This window comes from Podarcis tiliguerta (assembly GCF_965153285.1).
Source record: "Podarcis tiliguerta genome assembly, chromosome: 3".
Classification (NCBI taxonomy): domain Eukaryota; kingdom Metazoa; phylum Chordata; class Lepidosauria; order Squamata; family Lacertidae; genus Podarcis; species Podarcis tiliguerta.
The window spans coordinates 96,066,004-96,085,718 of NC_139536.1; the positions used below are offsets into that span (position 1 = coordinate 96,066,004).

At 40.9% G+C, this 19,715-nt stretch overlaps 1 protein-coding gene across 5 annotated transcripts in view; it reads right to left on the reverse strand.

Moving 5' to 3' along the window:
• Positions 1-19,715, reverse strand: part of CSMD1 (CUB and Sushi multiple domains 1) — a 920,428-nt gene that overhangs the window by 19,624 nt on the left and 881,089 nt on the right. For 4 of the 5 annotated variants that reach the window (XM_083431288.1, XM_083431290.1, XM_083431292.1 and 1 more), the window contains 5 exons: positions 17,923-18,096; positions 13,369-13,442; positions 11,895-12,006; positions 9,828-10,007; positions 6,253-6,297 (listed from right to left, as the gene is read on the reverse strand). In XM_083431288.1, coding sequence (XP_083287414.1) covers positions 6,253-6,297; positions 9,828-10,007; positions 11,895-12,006; positions 13,369-13,442; positions 17,923-18,096 — 585 coding nt within the window. The remainder of the gene's footprint in view (positions 1-6,252; positions 6,298-9,827; positions 10,008-11,894; positions 12,007-13,368; positions 13,443-17,922; positions 18,097-19,715) is intronic. The other variant, XM_083431289.1, reaches the window with a different exon arrangement.

Below are 19,715 nucleotides of genomic sequence, written 5' to 3' on the forward strand. Positions count from 1 at the left end.
CAGCCTTTATGGCTTTTCACTTAAATATGTGCATTTCTTAATGTACAATTTTGTTACTTTTTTGGGAGTCAAAAATTGTGCTAGGCTATTCAGAATGTCTGAAAATAGGAGTATAAACGAATTTTGATCTGCACGCCAGTCTGGGCTGTGTGTATCAGGTCAGCTCATATAAGAATTCATAAAGATTGAATTTCTCAAGCATCCCTACTGAAGCTCTAGGTGTCATTTGCCAATGAACTACTGAGATGCTTCAGATGCTACTTGCCTTTACCAGTAAGTTTCCTACGGCAGTTTTACTGTTTCCTGTTTGACAAGCCTGAGGGATTAGTGATGAATCATTGCTTATTAGTCAGCTTCTGTTTCCCATGGGAGGGGTTTTAATTACTGGCTTCCTTTAATTGTTTATTTTATTTCTTATCTAGCAAAATAGCAACATTTCATTATAAAGTGGGGTGGGGGGGATGAAAGGAAACCAGCAATTAACTCATACATGAACAAAAGCTGAGTTATTAAGAGGCAATACACCACTAATCCCCTCAAGCTGTGCTGAACAGGAATCAATAAAAGGGACAGAAAGAGGAAACCACTAATTACAGTTGTAGGAGAACCTTTGCTGAACAGGATTCATTTTTGAAGGAAAACATTGTGGAATGATCTTCAGGAACAGCACAGCTGTGTAACACAGCACCACATTAAATGCACTTTGTACCATCATTTTATTACCATTTGAAGTTGACTGCATTAAAAACATGGCCTCAGCAGCATTAAAAAATCTCATATGGAAGTTACTGAGGTATAAAATAAAGCTACAGAAATTGGTGTGAAATATTCTAAGGATTCTGAGGTAGGCTCCACATGTTAAATTTTTCCTGCACCCAAGCACACTTAGAACAGCATTAGGAAAACTGCAGGGAATAACCCACACTAGCAATGTGACAAAATTATGCGAATAGTCATACACCAAGCCCAAACTGAGGAAAGACAAGCTCCCTATTGTACGCATGTACATTTCCCAACTTAAGGAAACTTTGCTATTCTTGTTTCCGGCCTTCAATTGTAAAAAACAAAAAACAAAAACATGGCATGGGAACTGAGCGTCTAGCAGAGCAAAACACACGTCTGGTGTGTTATATGGGACCTGATAGGTCAGAAGCGAAGTTAGGGAAATTTATTTATTTTATTTATTCCTATTCATTCCTTCATAAGGAGAGCTGAGCAGTGGGATAAAATACTAGGAACACTCTAAAATGTAAACAACAAAAGCAGTAAAATTCACAGCAGCCCAAATCATTAGAAGGGCATGAAAGCCTGACATCAAACAGCAATCTAGGTCCTATAAGTAAAACCATTAGCAGAGCCGAGAGACCAGAAACCTTCTCTTTCTCTCCTTAAGGTTTCACCAGCTGGTCATTTCAATAAGTTTGCAGCTAAGAGCTAGTGTTAAGACTGGGACCATATTATTATTATTTGGCTGAAGAGCGGGGGGGGGGGGATAGACAAATAAAAGACAGCTGTTCCCTGGTTGCTCTGATACACTTGCATGGGAAGAAAAAACAGCCTGCTGGATCAGGTGATTGACACATCTAATCCAGCAACCTCAGCATTGCAGAGTGGCCAACCAGATGCCTGCTGGAAGCTAAGTTTATTTGCAACTGTGATTTCTGCACTTGCAATTCCCAACAGCTGGGAAATCTTGTTACAAAGTTTCATACGGTCACTATTTGAATAAAACATACAAATTCAGGTTTCACAATTAAAGAGGATTTGGTCATCTTGTGCAATAAACCTGCTTCAGATCACACTTTTCTGTGGTAAGGAAAGTGATGAGAAAATGCACTAGAAAGTGTGGGATAGCAATTTCCCGATGTCAAGTCATATAACCTCCCTCAAGCAAATCAGAACGGGCACTCAATAAACAACCAATATTGCACAACCTCCCCGTAAAGTTTGTGCAAACATATCCCGATGTAACAACTAAATTGTGCACAAGAGGTAGGGGTGGGGTAGAAATTAGATTTTGCTCGCATTTTTAAGAGGAACTACCTAATTTGCAAAAACACTGCTATCCTTCAAAATTCACATTTTCTGTGAATTTTGTGGTGCAGTTCTCCAACCAATGTGTAGAAAAAGTGATATATGCATTTCTATGCACACTTTTCACCAATACACCAGTGACAATTACATATGAAAAGCCACATTATGTTAGGGAAAGTTACCTGCGAAAATGTGTATTCATCAAAAGTGTTTACAATAATGTGTTTATTACATAAAAATTCTCACTAAAATGCTGATGAACTTTTGTGAGGGATTTAAAAAAACGACTCATTTGCTAATTGCTTCACAAATATGGAGAACTAAAATTAAAGATTCAAAAATGAGACAGTAAGAGAAACCAAAATCCTTAGCAGGGCATCCTAAGCAAGGTAGAAATAAAAATAAAAATCTATTATTCCATTCAAAGAATGTTTATGGGCATAAAATATGGAGGGGTCATGGGACCAGACACCTTTTAAGAAAGGTCTGAAGAGGAGATTCTCTGCATATTCAGATGGTTGCACTTAGATCTTTCAGATACTTTGGATCTTTCTACAGGAGCACTAGGGTGGGATGGGGACAGAAGAGGCAGAGCGGTCATACACAGCCCTATCTCCAAGCCATAAAAATTCTAGGAATGCGTGAACAAAGCTAGGATCTGGTAGATGATCTATATTCATCATTTTGCAGTATAACAGAGATAAAAGCAAAACTTCCAGGAAAACAGGGATATCAACAAATTATATATCAAAAATTGATTGTGCACTGTAAAATGGTACCTCGGGTTAAGTACTTAATTCATTCCAGAGGTCCGTTCTTAACCTGGAACAGTTCTTAACCTGAAGCACCACTTTAGCTAATGGGGCCTCCCGCTGCCTTCGCACAATTTCTGTTCTCATCCTGAAGCAAAGTTCTTAACCCGAGGTACTATTTCTGGGTTAGCGGAGTCTGTAACCTGAAGCATATGTAACCTGAGGTACCACTGTATCTCAAAATCAGCTCATAAGTGATCTCAGATGACAAAGGCGTTGACTTTGAGACATAGGAAAACATACTTTGCATGTAAGACTGTTTCAATAAATAAATACATGCTGCACATTCGACACTAGAGACACAATGCAGAGACTGCAAGACTGTGACACAAACCAAGAAAAGACAACTTGCATGGTTGTTCCCTACCCTACTCATTTGACTAAACTTATGCAGTGAGAAAAAGATTCAACTACAGTAGCGTGGTAGTTAGTAACTATTAATGAGTGCAGAATGAATTACTCCACAACAAATTTGCTCAAACAGAAGTTTAAATCTTGTACAACTTGGTATAGTAGAAAGGAGATTCATACATTCAATGAGGGCACTAATGAGCCAACATGATGGAGTGGCACAAGTTATTCCCTTCCTTCACTCAGGATCTCCCCTCCACCACTTCAGTGTGAACTGAGACCTCTGTATGGACAACCAGGTTGAACTAGGTGTCAATGCAAGGGAGCACTTATGAGGAGTACAGTTTGCAGTGCAAAGCATCTGCACGGCAGAAAGAAAAGAGTGAGAGCTACTCTTCTACTATGTTGTTGAAGCTCGGCCCCCAGCTGAATGTATGAACTGTGGCAGAGAAAAGTAGAACCATATATATATTTGCTTTTCAGGTAGTCTGGTCATTAGTAGAAGGCAGTGCCTAATTCTTACATGCACTCATTTCCTACAGTGATGGTCTAATGAACTCTGCAGAGCTGGTGTATCTGCATGGTTATTGCACAAACACACTTGAGCAGAGCCAAGCACTTCTCCCTCTAGGAACCAGCGTAAATTTCACTTAAAGTGCTGCAAGTTATGTTTTGGGGGAATTAAGTGAACTGAGCTCGATGATGGGCTGGATCTAAACAATTTTGAGCAAAAGGGAAACAATTGCTGCTAACACTCTTGCATACAAGAGTTCACACAGTGTCAGAATAGAGAGGCTATGTTGCTTCCTTTTGTGCAAGCAGAACAACACCTTGGGATTTTATTTCATTTGTGGTGTCCTAGCACAAGGTGCTAGGGACGTGGGTGGCGCTGTGGGTTAAACCACAGAGCCTAGGACTTGCCGATCAGAAGGTCGGCGGTTTGAATCCCCATGACGGGGTGAGCTCCCATTGCTCAGTCCCTGCTCCTGCCAACCTAGCAGTTTGAAAGTACGTCAAAGTGCAAGTAGATAAATAGGTACCACTCCTGCGGGATGGTAAACGGCGTTTCCATGCGCTGCTCTGGTTCGCCAGAAGCGGCTTAGTCATGCTGGCCACATGACCCGGAAGCTGTACGCCGGCTCCCTCGGCCAATAAAGCGAGATGAGCGCCGCAACCATAGAGTCGGTCACGACTGGACCTAATGGTCAGGGGTCCCTTTTTACCTTTTACCTTTAGCACAAGGTGCATAATGAAAGACACACAAATTGAATACATTTTCTGCATATAGAATGGATCCAAGTTTATGTCAGCAATAACTATCTTAATAAAACTGCTCACAGGGGTGGTGGTATTTAATACAGCTTGAAATCTAGGTGGTTTTTGTTGTTTTCAGCATAAAAAGCGTGGCGCAGCCAATCACAACTTCTAATGTGAACTACCTATATACTACATGTGTCTGCAAACATGTTATACAATGTGTGGAGTTGCCCCAAGTCTGTGTTATACGGAACTAGTCTGAGGACGTGCCACTTTCTTCTTCCTCCATTTAGGAGACAGGTAAAGTGTCAACTCTACTATCTGCTTTGAAAAGTGGTTTTTCCATTGCAATTGTAAAAAAATGTGCCGACAAGTGCTGTGAGTTTAACATTTACTCATATAAAGTTATGCAACTTTAAGCAGATTTAGGCAAAAGTGTAAATTTCATTTCCAAAGCTAAATTTTAGAATACATTTTTTTATTATTGTGAACTTGAACATTCATAAGATGAAAACGAAATAGATTTTACCTGAAATCTCAGTATAATGCAATTCTACTTTCATTATAAGGCTCTCCATTATCGTGCACTGTCTGATATAAAGCAACTTTATCTATCGCCTTGTGTTTAATATGTAAAATTACTCTTTTGGTATTGGCCTAGTTCTCACTGAAACGAGAATGTATGGGTTGTACTACCTCAGATTGCAGGTGGAGACGCATATGATTGAGGGTATAAGTGTATTTTAGGAATGCTTGGGAATTATTTTTTTTGGGGGGGGAGGGGAGTAATCTTAATTCCAAAGACAACACAACTGACCCAGAGCCCTTAAATGCACTTGTGAATCAGAACGCCGAAATCTACTTTTCTCTTAATTAGGGCCCATGTTACATGGGCTACCTTTTAACCTCCCCCTTTTAAAAACTGGTTCTACATACTTGGAATGACCACGAAGAGTAGCAGTTGTTGAATGCCTTGAAAATCAGTCTGAAAATACCTACAAGGGGATTTGATGTGCTATCCCTCTTCTGAACTTGGATAGGGGTGAGGGGTTGGGAGATACCTGCCCCTATGTACCCTTCCATGAAAACATCCCCCCCCCATACAGTGTCAAAGGAGGGATGGCATGTCATCACATCCTGTCATCCCAAGGACTTTTGAGGCCCCTTTGCAAGCCATGTGGGCATCTGCTGTGCTTTCTAGCCATGCCAAGTGGGTAGAACATGTTAAATAATGGAGGGAGGGTGGTGAAAAGCCAACTCTTGGACCACATGGTAAGATTATTTTTTTTAAAAAAGTACCATATGTAGATGGAATGGATCAATCTTCGTATTGGCCATGTGTGAAATTGACATGAAACAAATTCCAGTCTCTCCACACAGGAAAGTATAATGGAGCATTAGAATCCTTCGTTTTCTATGTGGATACATTTTTTCTTATGGAGCGGTATTCAGTCATATGAACCCCGACCTGTAGCCTATAGTAGTATAACCCAGACACTGATTTACTGTCTCCATGAAAGCTAAGCCATACAAACATCTTCACTTATGCCACATAAGAGGACATTGTATTAAAGGCTGTATATATATACGCACAGAGAGAGAGACAGAGAGAGAGTTGTGTCATGACCAATTTCGGACAGCAATTTTTATATGCCAGTACTTCTGTGAAATTGTTTTGTTTTGTCATTTGTAATGAAATGATTCATTTGAAAGTTAGAAAGAATTTTGCTGTATGAGAAACACTGGACTAGAGAGCGATTTAATGTATTTAGTTCTAAAACTGTTCTCGTATACAAACCTGGAGTTTTAGTTATTGTTTCATTAACTTCTCTCACTCCTTTACCTACAAGTAAAAAGACAAATTATCATTTTTATGAACATACTGAGTTATGTATAGAATGTTGATACATCATTCTTGATTGAGGCAATTGTGTGTTCTCCAATACGCCTACCATTTATAGCAGAAGTAAAATCTATATTACATATCCAAGCAGTTATAATTCTACACACTCATCAGAGAGGGGAAAAAAGAATGAGATGGAAATCTCCAGGGAGTCCATTTGTATTGTGGCAAGCTTGCTGATTGCAGAAATAATTACTGCACTCATTTCTAAAAAATGATTAGTTTTATATCAGCTACAGTGTTGTAACAGAGAGCCTTATATTGGTGACAAAGATGTTGCACCTGTACGTCCATCATTATTATTACATATATACATACTTGTAACCTACAATTAAATTATACTGAACTAATTGTATAATACCCCAGGACAACGCTTCATAATACATGCCAGCTGTGGTGGATAAATCTTTGGCATGTGTGCTATATTAAAGAGTGCTACTTAAGTGTGCACTGCAATGCATACATGGCCACCATGTATTGGGGTGACGTTGCCACTAATCTACTAATAACACAATCCTAGGCATAATTACTCTGAAGTAGGTCCCACTGCACCCAATTGGGCTTACACCCTACTAAGTGTGTTGAAGATTCCAGCCCAAGACTAGAATGAAGAGAGGGGCAAGGGGCAGTTCAACAGAAGGAAGCAGGCAGATCTGCAAGCCTGATTCTGTTCCCTAGGCAGATCCTAAGCTTTCATCCTTCAAAAATAACACAGACACCTGCTGCCTTTGATACTTGTGACACCCATAGTTTGCCTAATTGTTTTAGGATTGTTCAGCAGAAAGCTTGAATTCTGAAATGCATCTCAGATTGTTCCATCAGAATCTATTAATTTATTGATATATCTGCCGTGTAAGAATGCTGTCTGAGAAATTAAATCTTATAGGGCCTTTTGTTCAGGTTGGTTTTAGGCACATTGTTAAATGGCAAGGAGCAGAGCTCATCCTCAAACAAGTTGAATTAGGTAATGTTACAGGGCTGAAGACCCATGGGCAAATTTTGACCAGGGGTGTCACAAAATCTATCTTTTTGCTTGTGCTGCTAATTCTTACTAGAATGAGACATGTAGATTGTTTATAAAAGAAACATGTAGATTTATATGAAAACATTGTTTTTCATATAAATGAAAAACAAAAAAAATACATATTTATTTGATCCAGTATTCTTGCAGGACCCATCAATCATTTCATAATTTGACACCTTTAGTACTATATATACATTAAACACTAAAAGACAACACATGAAAAACTGTAAGACTGACATAGACTGAGATTAAGGGAAGCTTAGTTGCAACACCCCCCACCCCCACCCCATTCAAGCCCAACCTAGCTTTGTTTGATATATAGGAGAGTGCTACTTACTTGTCATTCTTCCTTGAGAGGGTGGGGACACACCATGTAATTCATAAGATGGTCACGCAGAGTGTCCATCTGACCTGACAGGAAACTATAGCAAGTAGTGTCAAGAGTTGTGGAGACCTTCCTCCAACCAAGTCTGAGAGACAAGTCAGGCTATATCATGCCAGAGGGAGGCTAAATCATATAGAGTTCAGCTTCTCCTCATTTCTAAGAGCAATTACCATTCTTAAGACTGCTGCACAAAGACGAGGCAGCACACATTTGTTGCACTATGAGAAATTCCTGAAGAAGTATAAGCACACACTGACTCATAAGAGGCTACCCTTCAAGAGATACAGCAGGTGCCAAGATGCCATGTTTAACCTCCAATTGAACCCTAAATCAGAAACACTGTGAAGCACAAATGATTTGGAAGATAAAAACACAAAAAGCTGAGGGCAAAATACACATCACATGCAATTGTATGAAACTTTGTCCCAATATCTGCTGGTTTTACATGGCCTTTGTCTACTATTGATGATAAAGGACTAAAGAGTAGTGGTTACGCCATATTTAATCCACTGGAAGGGTCAGGGGACATGAGGTAATTCAATCAGAAATCACTGCAGCCTTTCAGCCTTTTTAAAAATAATAATAAAAAATCAATATGCCACCAGTTGCATGGAGAGAAATGCTCTCACCACCCCCATCATAATGATTGGAAGGAGAAAACACTTAGATACATATTGCACAAAACAACAAATATTTTCCGTTAGAAACTTGGAACAAATCCCTGCCCAAGGACAAGCAAGATTCTTGTCTGCTGCAGGCAGACTCCTTTCAAGTAAAGGTATGGCAAATCTGTATCTTGGGTTGCATTTCCACTTGTACAGTTGTAAAGCCCCCTTCAATTTTCCTAATAGTACTTTAAACTGAAAAGTTCTATACACAATGAAGTCAATGATGATTGGTTTGTTTGGGAGCTTCAGTGAGCAGTGAGCCCCATGGACTAGGTCAGGGACAAAACAATTCTCTGGAGACTTAAAAAAACCCAGCCTTTAGGGATCTGAGATTAATGTCCAAGAGTGACAAAAAGAAGAGAAACACTTTCAATATTCATACGTATTTCGGCTGTTTGAAGAAAGGTCGTCCCTTGTCAAAAGAAATCATAACTCAGGGCAATTCAGCTCAGCATACAGCCTCTAAATGAGATATCTAGCAGATTTCTAGCACTGCCCCACTGCGTGCAGTGGATATGGATGTTTTAACACATTTCAAGGGAAAGTCAGGATGAATATCAGGGGTTGTCACTGTTTACCATAGGAAAGCACAATCTGAAAGAAAGTCTAGACTGGATTTTAAGACTTGATTCCGCCTCATGGATAATGGAGGAGGAAGCAGGGGTGTGTTTGTAGGTATCGATAAGGTCTGCAAATTCCATCCTGGCCACTCAGTTGTTCTGCTAAAGATGTAACAAGGCATAAGGAGATAACCCTGCTCATGCAGGGGAAGAAGTAAATATGCATCACCAATACTATGAGCTTTACAAGCTGTGTCTTCCATGGTTGTATTCCTGGAGACACTGCATGTAAGGGTTCCAAGGTTGGCATAGCCCTGAGGCGAGGTGAGACTCCCAAGTTTGCGCAGAGGGTAAGTGGAGGGGGGCTGGCAATGTGAGCTGCTGGGCTGCTCCTGGTTTGCTGGCCACTGGTCCATCTGCTCCTATCCCCCGCCCCCCAAGAGAAGGAAATAAGGTCCCCAGCTAAGTGCATATACGGTCACAGGCTTTAAGCAGCCCCATCAGCCCAATAGGCTCTCAACAACTCTTGTAACTGCTTGCCAGAGTTTCCCAAAAGCTAGCCCAGCCCATTCAAGAAGCTGAACACCTACATGCATGACTTGTGGGGCAAAGAAGAAACATATACACTCTTCAGTCTTGAAAATGGCACGTCGATCTCACGGGTTCATTGCTACTTTTATCATTCTATACATAGGAAAGGGATACTAATGCAATATTTTGAAACATAGCAGGCCTGATTCACATCACAGCGCACATTTTTTATTATTATGCATGAGCTTGGACTTGCTAGCAAGTAGAAACTAATTGAAGCATTATTTTCATCAGTAACTTACTTTTACAAACCGGTGACTTTCCTGTCCATTTCATATCTGGCTTACACGTTCGGTGTTCTGATCCACCGGCAAGGAAAAATCCTGGCTGACACGTATACACCAAAGTGTAGCCTAAGGTAGGCAGATCAATTGCTTTCACATCCACATTTGCAGGTGTCTCTGGCTGCCTGCAAGCATGAGCTGAAAGTTTGAAAAATATATATATATCAGCAAAGTATATATCCAAATCCAGAAAAATGCAATGAACGTGTTGTTACTGTAAGCAAAAATGTAGTCAACTTCCATGTTATGAATAGCTTGGCATGTTTTTTCTGTGTTGCAGGTGAACATGTTTTTGACAAAGAAGCAATGTGAGCGAGAAATGTAAAATAAGTTGGACTCGAGGGTATTCAGAACACCTTCTTTCCCCGCACATGGAAGATTATTAGGAAGGTAACAGAGAAAAAGAAAAAGAAAGCTAAACCACACGTCACTGCAAATTAGGCTGTGATCAGTACTATGAATTACTGAGCTGTCTGCTCCACTTCCAATTCAGTGACTCAAAGAACCTTGAAAATTACACAGTGATTTCTGTGCTAAATAAATTCATTATAAACCTCTGCAAAATAAAGGTTCCATAGAAAGGTTTTTACTATGCTACACTGGTTGTACAAGCCACTGTAAGTACACTTCTCTTCTTCTTTGTGCTCTGCTCATTCACAGCATCTCAAAGTTAATTTGAAATAAGATAAGAACCTAAGGTCAGTCTTGCTTCACATCAATGTACTTTACTGAATATGCTCTCTGATGTCTTCTTTTTTGTCTTCTAGCTGTCATAAAAAAAAATCTAAATATATTAATCTTCAAGCATTTCATGCAGAGCCTGGGACATTTGCCTGACACTTAATCACACTTTGACTATAGGGCTAGGGGTGGAGGATGCCCCTTTCAGAGGCCAAGAGCCACAGTCACGTCAGCACTGAATTTCTTGGAATGGATCAGAATGACAGGGGGGAAGCAATACTGGAAGAAAAAGCCAGATTGCAATTGTGCATGCAATCACATTACTGCTTTTTTGCACTGCTTTTTCCATGTGCAGCTATGTTTTGTTAATGGGGGACAGGAAATCATGAGAAAACTAAACTAAGGAAAGAAATGCATGCACCTGTCTGATAAAAATGTTTGTCTGTGGTGTGTTTACACACACACACACACACACAGAGAGAGAGAGAGAGAGAGAGAGAGAGGGAGAGAGAGAAATTAAGAATTCCTAATGTATTGGTTGCACTTCAGAAACAAGGGTGGGTAATTCAAAACTCCAAAATCCAGGAAGAAAAGCAATTAACCTTAATTTTTGAAGAACCCAGTCCTTATCTAAAACAAGGCTTCCTTCCCACTTCCACACATCTAAGGGTATATGATAATTATGGCATAGTTGTTGTTGTTTAGTCATGTCCGACTCTTCGTGATCCCATGGACCAGAGCACGCCAGGCACTCCTGTATTCCACTGCCTCCCGCAGCTTGGTCAATCTCATGTCCGTAGCTTCGAGAACACTGTCCAACCATCTCGTCCTCTGTCATCCCCTTCTCCTTGTGCCCTCCATCTTTCCCAACATCAGGATCTTTTCCAGGGAGTCCTCTCTTCTCATGAGGTAGCCAAAGTATTGGAGCCTCAGCTTCAGGATCTGTCCTTCCAGGGAGCACTCAGGGCTGATTTCCTTCAGAATGGATCGGTTTGATTTTCTTGCAGTCCATGGGACTCTCAAGAGTCTCCTCCAGCACCATAATTCAAAAGCATCAATTATTCGGCGATCAGCCTTCTTTATGGTCCAGATCTCACTGGTCCAGAAATCTCCCGTCACATAAGAGGACATGTACATGTAAGCAAATACAACATGTACACAAGCCCTGAGCTAGAATGCTCCACAGCTGCCTGGATCGCCCAAGCAAATATTGCTTCTGAGTAGTGACCTTGTGTCAGGTATTGAAAGTGAAGTTTTTATTTTACCATCCTGTTTCTTCATCATCATCATCATTTTTTTTTAAAAAAAGATACATAACTGAAGTAGTTAACATTTGTTACTTACAAATGCATTCGGGCTGTATGCCACTCCAAGTTAGATTTGCAAGACAAGTGCGTGTAGTTGACCCCTGCACGTGATAACCCTTCCTACATCTGAAAAAGACTTTGCTCCCAACCTAAAGAATTAAAAAGAAAATTTAAAAGGAGAAATAACAACAATAGAACACATAATATTCATCTCTTTGCCACAACACAAAATAACATTTTGGACATTTCCCTTCTTTTCCTTTTTCCAATCAAGTCAATGAATACAGAGAGTTTCCATGGGGATGAACACCAAATGCTTGGCACACATTACCTCTCTCCCCATTTTTTCTGTGTTTCGTGAAAACAGCTCGGTCCTCTGTGAACTGGCATGTGTGACAAACATGGTGACTGTATTCCTCAATGTGAATATTCTTTTTGTTTTGTTTTAAAAGATGAATTCTACTTTTCCCCTTTAAGGGCTGCTAAGTACGTCAGCTTATCCTACTCTTCAACTATAGCTTTAACTAATTAATGTGAAAGAGTTAGAAAGCTTTCATTCAAGACTGATTGGCTCAGGAGAAGAAACCCTGGCAGAAAAAGTTGTCCTTTCCCCATATAGATAGAGCCCATGGTAAATCACCCAACAGTCAAAGTTGCAAACATGTCGTTTTCAATTGACCAGTAACTGTATATGTGAGTTTGTGCATTCAATATTCAGTTTTGCGCTAGTAAGAAAATAATACAGCAAACAATTTCACTCAGGAGAAAAATGGGGTAAGAGGAGAAGATAGATAATTGCCCAATCTTTATCATTTAAGGACTGATTATGGTTTTGCAAAGGATGAGGAAATTGGAGTCAAACCTCCACAACAGATACGTTGACTTACTGACCTTTACGGTTCACACTGTGGTAGAATTTCACTTGAAACAGTCATAAATATGCAAAATGTTAAGTCAGCTGTGGTGTTTATGTACTTTTGAAACTATTTGTCAATTGCTCTCAAGACAGACCCTCAAGTTACTGCCTTGTGCCTAATTGAGAGATTATATGGAGAGCACACAATCAAGCGGTACATTGACCAATATGCATGATAATTTCAGTTTCAGTATTTGTGCTGGAGATTCATCACAATTCACCAATTAAATGAAATCACTTGACAAACTATCTGTTGCCCCCCCCCCAAAAAAAGATCAAAAATGTTAATTGAGCACCAGCCATTCTGACCATGCTCATATTATTCTTATCGCTAAAATAAATACTGGGTGTCCTCCCCTCCCATTACTTAGAAATGCTTATGTTATAATCATTGTGAGAAGGTTTCAATGTTTCAAGCTGTTCAATGAAATCAACAGGAAGGTTCTCTTGAAAATGCTGGAAGAAGACATTTTAAAATGTATGGGCTGGAAACAACTCGGCACAAAACCCTAGGTTTGTAGCAGACCAAGATCGGTGCTCCTAAAGCACCATGTACAAGCAGGTACTCTAAATGTAACAGTACCAAAAAAATTACCTCATAGCCTCTAGAACTATTCTGTATTCCATAATGAGGTGTACCAGGATCTGGGCAACTGTTGTGAGCAGGATCTGCAATTGAAAACAGAAGTGAGTAGGGAATTCATGAGGAGCCTGTTATGCAGGAATACGTTATTTAAGTCTCCCAGAGCACCTAACATACAATCAGTAAAAAGAAAACTTACATTCTACAATACAGTATATAACACAAAAGGGAACAAAGTTTTTGGCCCCATTGAAATGTAGTTCTGGAGGTATCACTTGGTTTTCTGTAAAGGGTTACCTTTTCTCTTTAGGAGTGAATGGCAAAGTGCTAAACTTAGGACTGTGGGAGTCCACTCCTTGCATAGTGTTTTTGTACGCAAAGGCTCCTTGCCGTACCCAAGCCTGTCATGCACAATGTCCGCCATAATGATAGGCATTTTGCTAAGTTGTAGTAATTTCCAATGCACAGTATTTGTAACCTTATAATCCAGGAAAAAATAGGTTCTGATACTTCCTATTTCTAGCCTGATTTTAAATTTCAATCCTAGGCAGCCACTTTAATCATGTTGTCAGTGGAATATATAATGGACTTATTTACAAAGCAAATCTTACAGGCTTCAGAACTCAGACAGATGAGAGCGTAACACATGACTTATATATAAAAAAGTGTACTTCAGCAATCAAGGGACTTTCAACTTCATCAGCAGTTTGACTGTGCATCTGCTAATGGGAAAATGAAACAATATCCCACCAACGGAAAAAAAATCTAGTGTGTGTGTGTAGGAACTGACTTACAGCTGCAGTGGCTGAATAAAAGTAGCAAGGAAAAATTAGACAGTGTCACCTTTGGGGAAGTGCTGTTTACAAAGGATCATTGTTACTCTAAAAACATCTCAGCTCAGATTATGAAATTCAAAGTTGGATTTACTACCTCAGCATCCCATCTCCCTGGGATGATAAATGTTGCAACATGGTTTTGTGGTTCGGTGCTGCCTACTAAAAGCAAATTGCACACACATACAGAAATATGATGCAGTGTAAAAAAAAAAAAAACCTGAACTGTACCATCTTGTGGGCTTCTCCAGAATGGTGCCCCCAGCAAAGCTTTACAGACAAAATTAGACAATAATTCCACCTATTGAAAAGTTGCTTTCTTTTTTAAATACTAGTAACTGCCAACAAAGATCCGTATAGTTAAAGCCATGGTTTTCCCAGTAGTGATGTATGGAAGTGAGAGCTGGACCATAAAGAAGGCTGATCGCCGAAGAATTGATGCTTTTGAATTATGGTGCTGGAGGAGACTCTTGAGAGTCCCATGGACTGCAAGAAGATCAAACCTATCCATTCTTAAGGAAATCAGCCCTGAGTGCTCACTGGAAGGATAGATCGTGAAGCTGAGGCTCCAGTACTTTGGCCACCTCATGAGAAGAGAAGACTCCCTGGAAAAGACCCTGATGTTGGGAAAGATGGAGGGCACAAGGAGAAGGGGGCGACAGAAGACGAAGCTACAAACATGAGTCTGACCAAACTGCGGGAGGCAGTGGAAGACAGGAGTGCTCTGGTCCATGGGGTCATGAAGAGTCGGATACGACTAAACAACAACAACAACTGGCTGGTGTGCTTCCAGCAGCCACTGAAGGCAAGCTTTAGCAAATTGTCAGTGGCCTCAGCGGGCAACTGTGGTGGAAAGGTTTCAAGCACCAGGAAGTGACGTTGAAGGCTGAGGTAGGGAAAACCTGTGTCAGCTCCATGCGAGAATCAAATGTCCACACTAGGGCCAATCCTTCTTCCCACCCCTGTGTCCTGGTGCTTAAATGAAAAGGAGGGAACTCTGCCTCCTCTTTCAGTTGCCACAGAGTTACTTGCAAGCCAGTTCCCTTGGTGGACTCACTCACTGGCTTTGACTGTGCTACTTTAATACAAGATATTCATTAACTCTCTAAACATCAAATGAAACCATGAAGTGTTAATACTGTTTCCCTTTCTTTTTAAAAACCTTTATGGTCTCAGTGATGTGCTAGTGAAGTTAAGAGCTCTACAGGAGATTAACATGGCTGCTAAAGCAGCCTTAAGGGTTGCAGCTGCTCAGGTAGAGAGGAAGAAAAATAAGGTTCTTTTAACCGCACAAAACTATTTCAAAAGGGGAAAAGATCAGTCGCAGAGTGGAATTATTACTTTAAATGGATGGTGCTCTATCGCCAGGATTTCCTTTAACCCAAGAGCACTGGATCAGTTTAGCACCACCAACATAAAAATCAAACTCTACCCGTAGGGACAAGGTCACCTAACTGTACAGGACTGAGTTACTTGTCATTAATGCTGCATTATTTGTGAGATGGAGAAGGCAGTGGAATTGCTCTGTCTTATTGTGAAAGCTGACTGACTTTTACCCTTGCCAGGTGGGCAGACAAGAGAAGATGCGGGAGGCTGAGAAATTCCCAGCCTGGGAAATTACTGAGATGAAGAAAAACGATGGATGAAAAATGCCTGAAAGCAAAATTCTATGCTCTCAGATAAAAGGGGCTGTTTGGGAGAGGAGGGGACAAAGGAGTAAGCAACGTGAGAACTGAGCACAGTCCCCAAAAGAGAATATATTGTCCCAGAAAGGAAATTATAAAAGTTATCCTAGCATAAATGCTGAATGAATCAAGGAATCTGGAGTAAGGAAAAAGTAAATGGAAAATAAAACAGGGGGCTAGATTCAACTAAGTAATTGCACAATGAGTCCCATTTTGTGGTTGTGTGTCAGGGAGCTTACTGGACAATGCATTAGAACAATTCCTTAAGCTGATCTTAATTAGAATGATTCCTTCTGTCTGCCTAGGAAGCACTTGATTTTTAAATATGAAGGCAATTGATATGGCTGCAGCAAAGCAAAAACCTCCCACAAAAATCCCATGCATCCCCACTGGGGTGAATCCTGACATCAATAGGGTATACAGTGGATGCTCAGGCTGCGAACGTGATCCGTGCAGGAGGCATGTTCGCAACCCACAGCACTGCGTCTGCGCGCACACAGGTTGCGATTCGGCGCTTCTGCACACGTGCAAAGTGCGTGCTTCTGAACATGTGCTGAAACCTGGAATAACCTGTTCCGGTACTTCCAGGTTTGGCGCGGTGCACAACCCGAAAATGCGCAACCTGAAGCATCAGTTACCTGAGGTATGCCTGTACAGGTAATTTGCATTTGAATCATGTTGCCCTGATTCTTCAAAATGTGGAAAGTCTGCACTAAGAATCTCAACGGATCAGATGTATTTGATCTTATAAACTGCAGATTTATATGCCATTTTCTAAGCTTCAGCAAATCTTTATGAACACAGAGCTTTTTCCTGAAGAAGAAAAAATAGTACCTTTGATGCTCAAATGGCATCAAATTCACTTGGGCCTGCTCCGTAACAAAAATTATATGAACTAACACACACACACATACACACGGTTTGGATCCACAGGTGATGAAAATAAACTTCTGTTCACGACCACCTGCATCCCATTGATTCTCTATCATCCCATATCATTCCAGCAGTCTTAAATTTTCAAGAGTGGATGGGGGGTGGGGTGGGGTGGGTGCAAGCAGGGAAGATGTGAGGAGGAGAGCGGGGAAACTTGGCTGATGACTGGAGGTCTGCTCACACTTCACTGGAATACACGCACACACACAGAGTGATTTTATTTCCAGCAGACTACCGGGGAAGTGAATTTATAAACGCAACGTTAAGAACATATGTCTTTTAGAAACTTATGGTGACCTTTTTACACACTCAAACTGCACATGATGTTAAACACATAGGTAGCAATCCCATTGTGTGCAATCTGAAATATCAGGGAAAGTCAGGGTGCAGTTCCCTCAAGATCACAGCATGTAACAAGGGCAAGTTTTAAATTTTCCCTCCCCAGGAGCAATCTCTATGGCACTTGCCTCCCCATGCAACAATTAATGTTAGCCAATGGAAGTCCCAACTCCCACGCAATCTACTGCATGAGTGCAGGGTTGGGTTGGGGGCAAATTTCACAGCTGCCTAAGCAATGCCTAACTGCCAAAACTTACAAAGTTGTGACGATTTGCTACGAGGTAGGCGAAAAACCAGGTGACTAGAGCCAATCCGCCAAGTGGAAAAAATTCCTACAAGGCCCCTTGGGCAGCCAAGAGAGGTCCATAGCAAGGTCAAGTGCTGAGGCAAAGCCTAAAACAGCGGGCAAACCAAGCTCACCACCCCACCAGATTGGCTGGCTGGAGTGTGTGACACGGGCCCAGGACTCCAATGACGCAGGGGCCCCGGCCACACCCCTCCTGCAGACGTGGGAAGCGATTCCCACTCACAACACCTCCCCTCTGGGAAGAGGATAGGCTTTCTCATCATCCCTGACCACTGGTCCTGCTAGCTAGGGATCATGGGAGTTGTAGTCCAAAAAGATCTGGAGGGCCAAGTTTGCCTATGCCTGGAATAAACCTTAAGTTTATCCCATGAACAGCAGTTTCTCTCATTTAAGTTTATCTTCAACAGAGTAGGAAACATGCGTGAAGCAGCGCTTAGGCACAGCACAAATAAATAATTGTAGCAATTACCAATGCACGTTGGCTGAATTCCACTCCAGCTGCCATCTGCTTGGCATATTCTCCTTGAAGATCCTATTAGTATCAAAGGTGCTCTGCACTGAAAAGATACTTCAGATCTGTAGGTGAAACTTCTGCCACTGAGTCGCCCCTCAGCTGGTGTACCAGGCTCTCCACAAAAGACAGCTATTACAGAAAAAGGGAACATGTTCAATAAAAGGCTTTAAAACCATGTATAGCATATGCACAGTGAAGTTTTTTTTTTGGGGGGGGGGGTGAATATGAGTTAGCAGGCACCGCACTGCTTATCCAATTTACATCAATATTTGAATGCTAATTTATTGCTATCATCATTTGCTTGCAAGTACTGAATGCCCTGATGTGGCATTAAACACCCCACAAAAGTAACATTAACTGAGATGCCTAATTTACAGATGAGGTACCTAGTTGAGATACCTATTGAGAAAGGGCTCCGGCTCCCTTGGCCTGAAAGTGAGATGAGCGCTGCAACCCCATAGTCACATTTGACTGGACTTAACTGTCCAGGGGTCCTTTACTTTTACCTAGTAAGGAGCACACAGAGCCTAAGAAGGGGCAGATTTGGTGGGGAACAGGAACAATGAGAAGGGTGCCAGTTGCATGTAATGCGTGCCTATGGAATACAGGAAGCCATTCTTGTGGGAGGACATTTCATGGGGCATATTATGGAATATAAAACTACAAGTGAGCTGGTACTTTTTTCCCTTCTAATTTTGTAGCTGAATTATTCTCAAACTACCCTTCTTCTTCATCTAAGTATGCTTCTGCAATAAGCTTTTTCCTCATAAGAATACGAAATGGAATAAAGAAAAGTCAAGACAAGTTGGCTAAGTCTGGAGTATCAAATTATCCCAAATCAATGATAAGGCCTTTCCTTGGCTACTTCTCCTTCTCTAAATTATCAATTTTTTTTGCCACTGGGTAGTTTCATGCAACTTTTTTTTAAAAAAATCATTTTCAAATGTTTAGTTTTTCAGTCTATGCGGGCTTGATATTGTCTGAAGGCGCATGAGGTCACCACCTAGTTGGAAGCTAAGCAGGTCTGGGTCCAATCAGTGCTTCGATGGATGACCATATGTATACCAGGAATATGCCACCTTGGTTCCATGACAGAAGAAAAGTGGAATATAAATGGATGGAAGAAAGAAAGAAAGAAAGTCTTCTTGGTTCCGTGTTTCCCAGAGTATCTTTTCAGAACATGGACCAATATGTGTTCATAAGTTCTTGTTTTTTGAAGGCACCATATCTGTGTTACTTGCTCATGTTCTATGCACTTTAAGAATGTGCTAAAAATTCATTGCTCAAGGACTACCTCCAAGCCTAGTCACATTTAAAGCAATGGTCAAGGGTTATACGTCTGTAAACACAATTACAAACTAGCTATTAAGTCATAAACAATGAAGCAACAATAAGACAGCAAATGGATGCTCTATCAAGAAATGTTTTAATTTTCCATAGCAGTAAGCACTTGGGAGATTCAGAATTTAAAAGAAAGGAAAAGCTATGAGCAATGCTGTCACAGGCAAAAAAATGCATGTCACTATTTTCAATATTACATTACTTATTGTGGCATTTCAGAAAAACAAGTACTGCTTGTATTTCCAGTGCCTGGTTGTTGTGCAAAGCAGCATGGGTGCTGCCACCCTACAGCTAATCTTGATCCCCCATGCAACAATATGATGATGACGACGACAACATCACCATCATCATCATTTTATTTATACTCTGTCCATCTGGCTGTGTTTTCTCCCAGCCCAGAACATTCA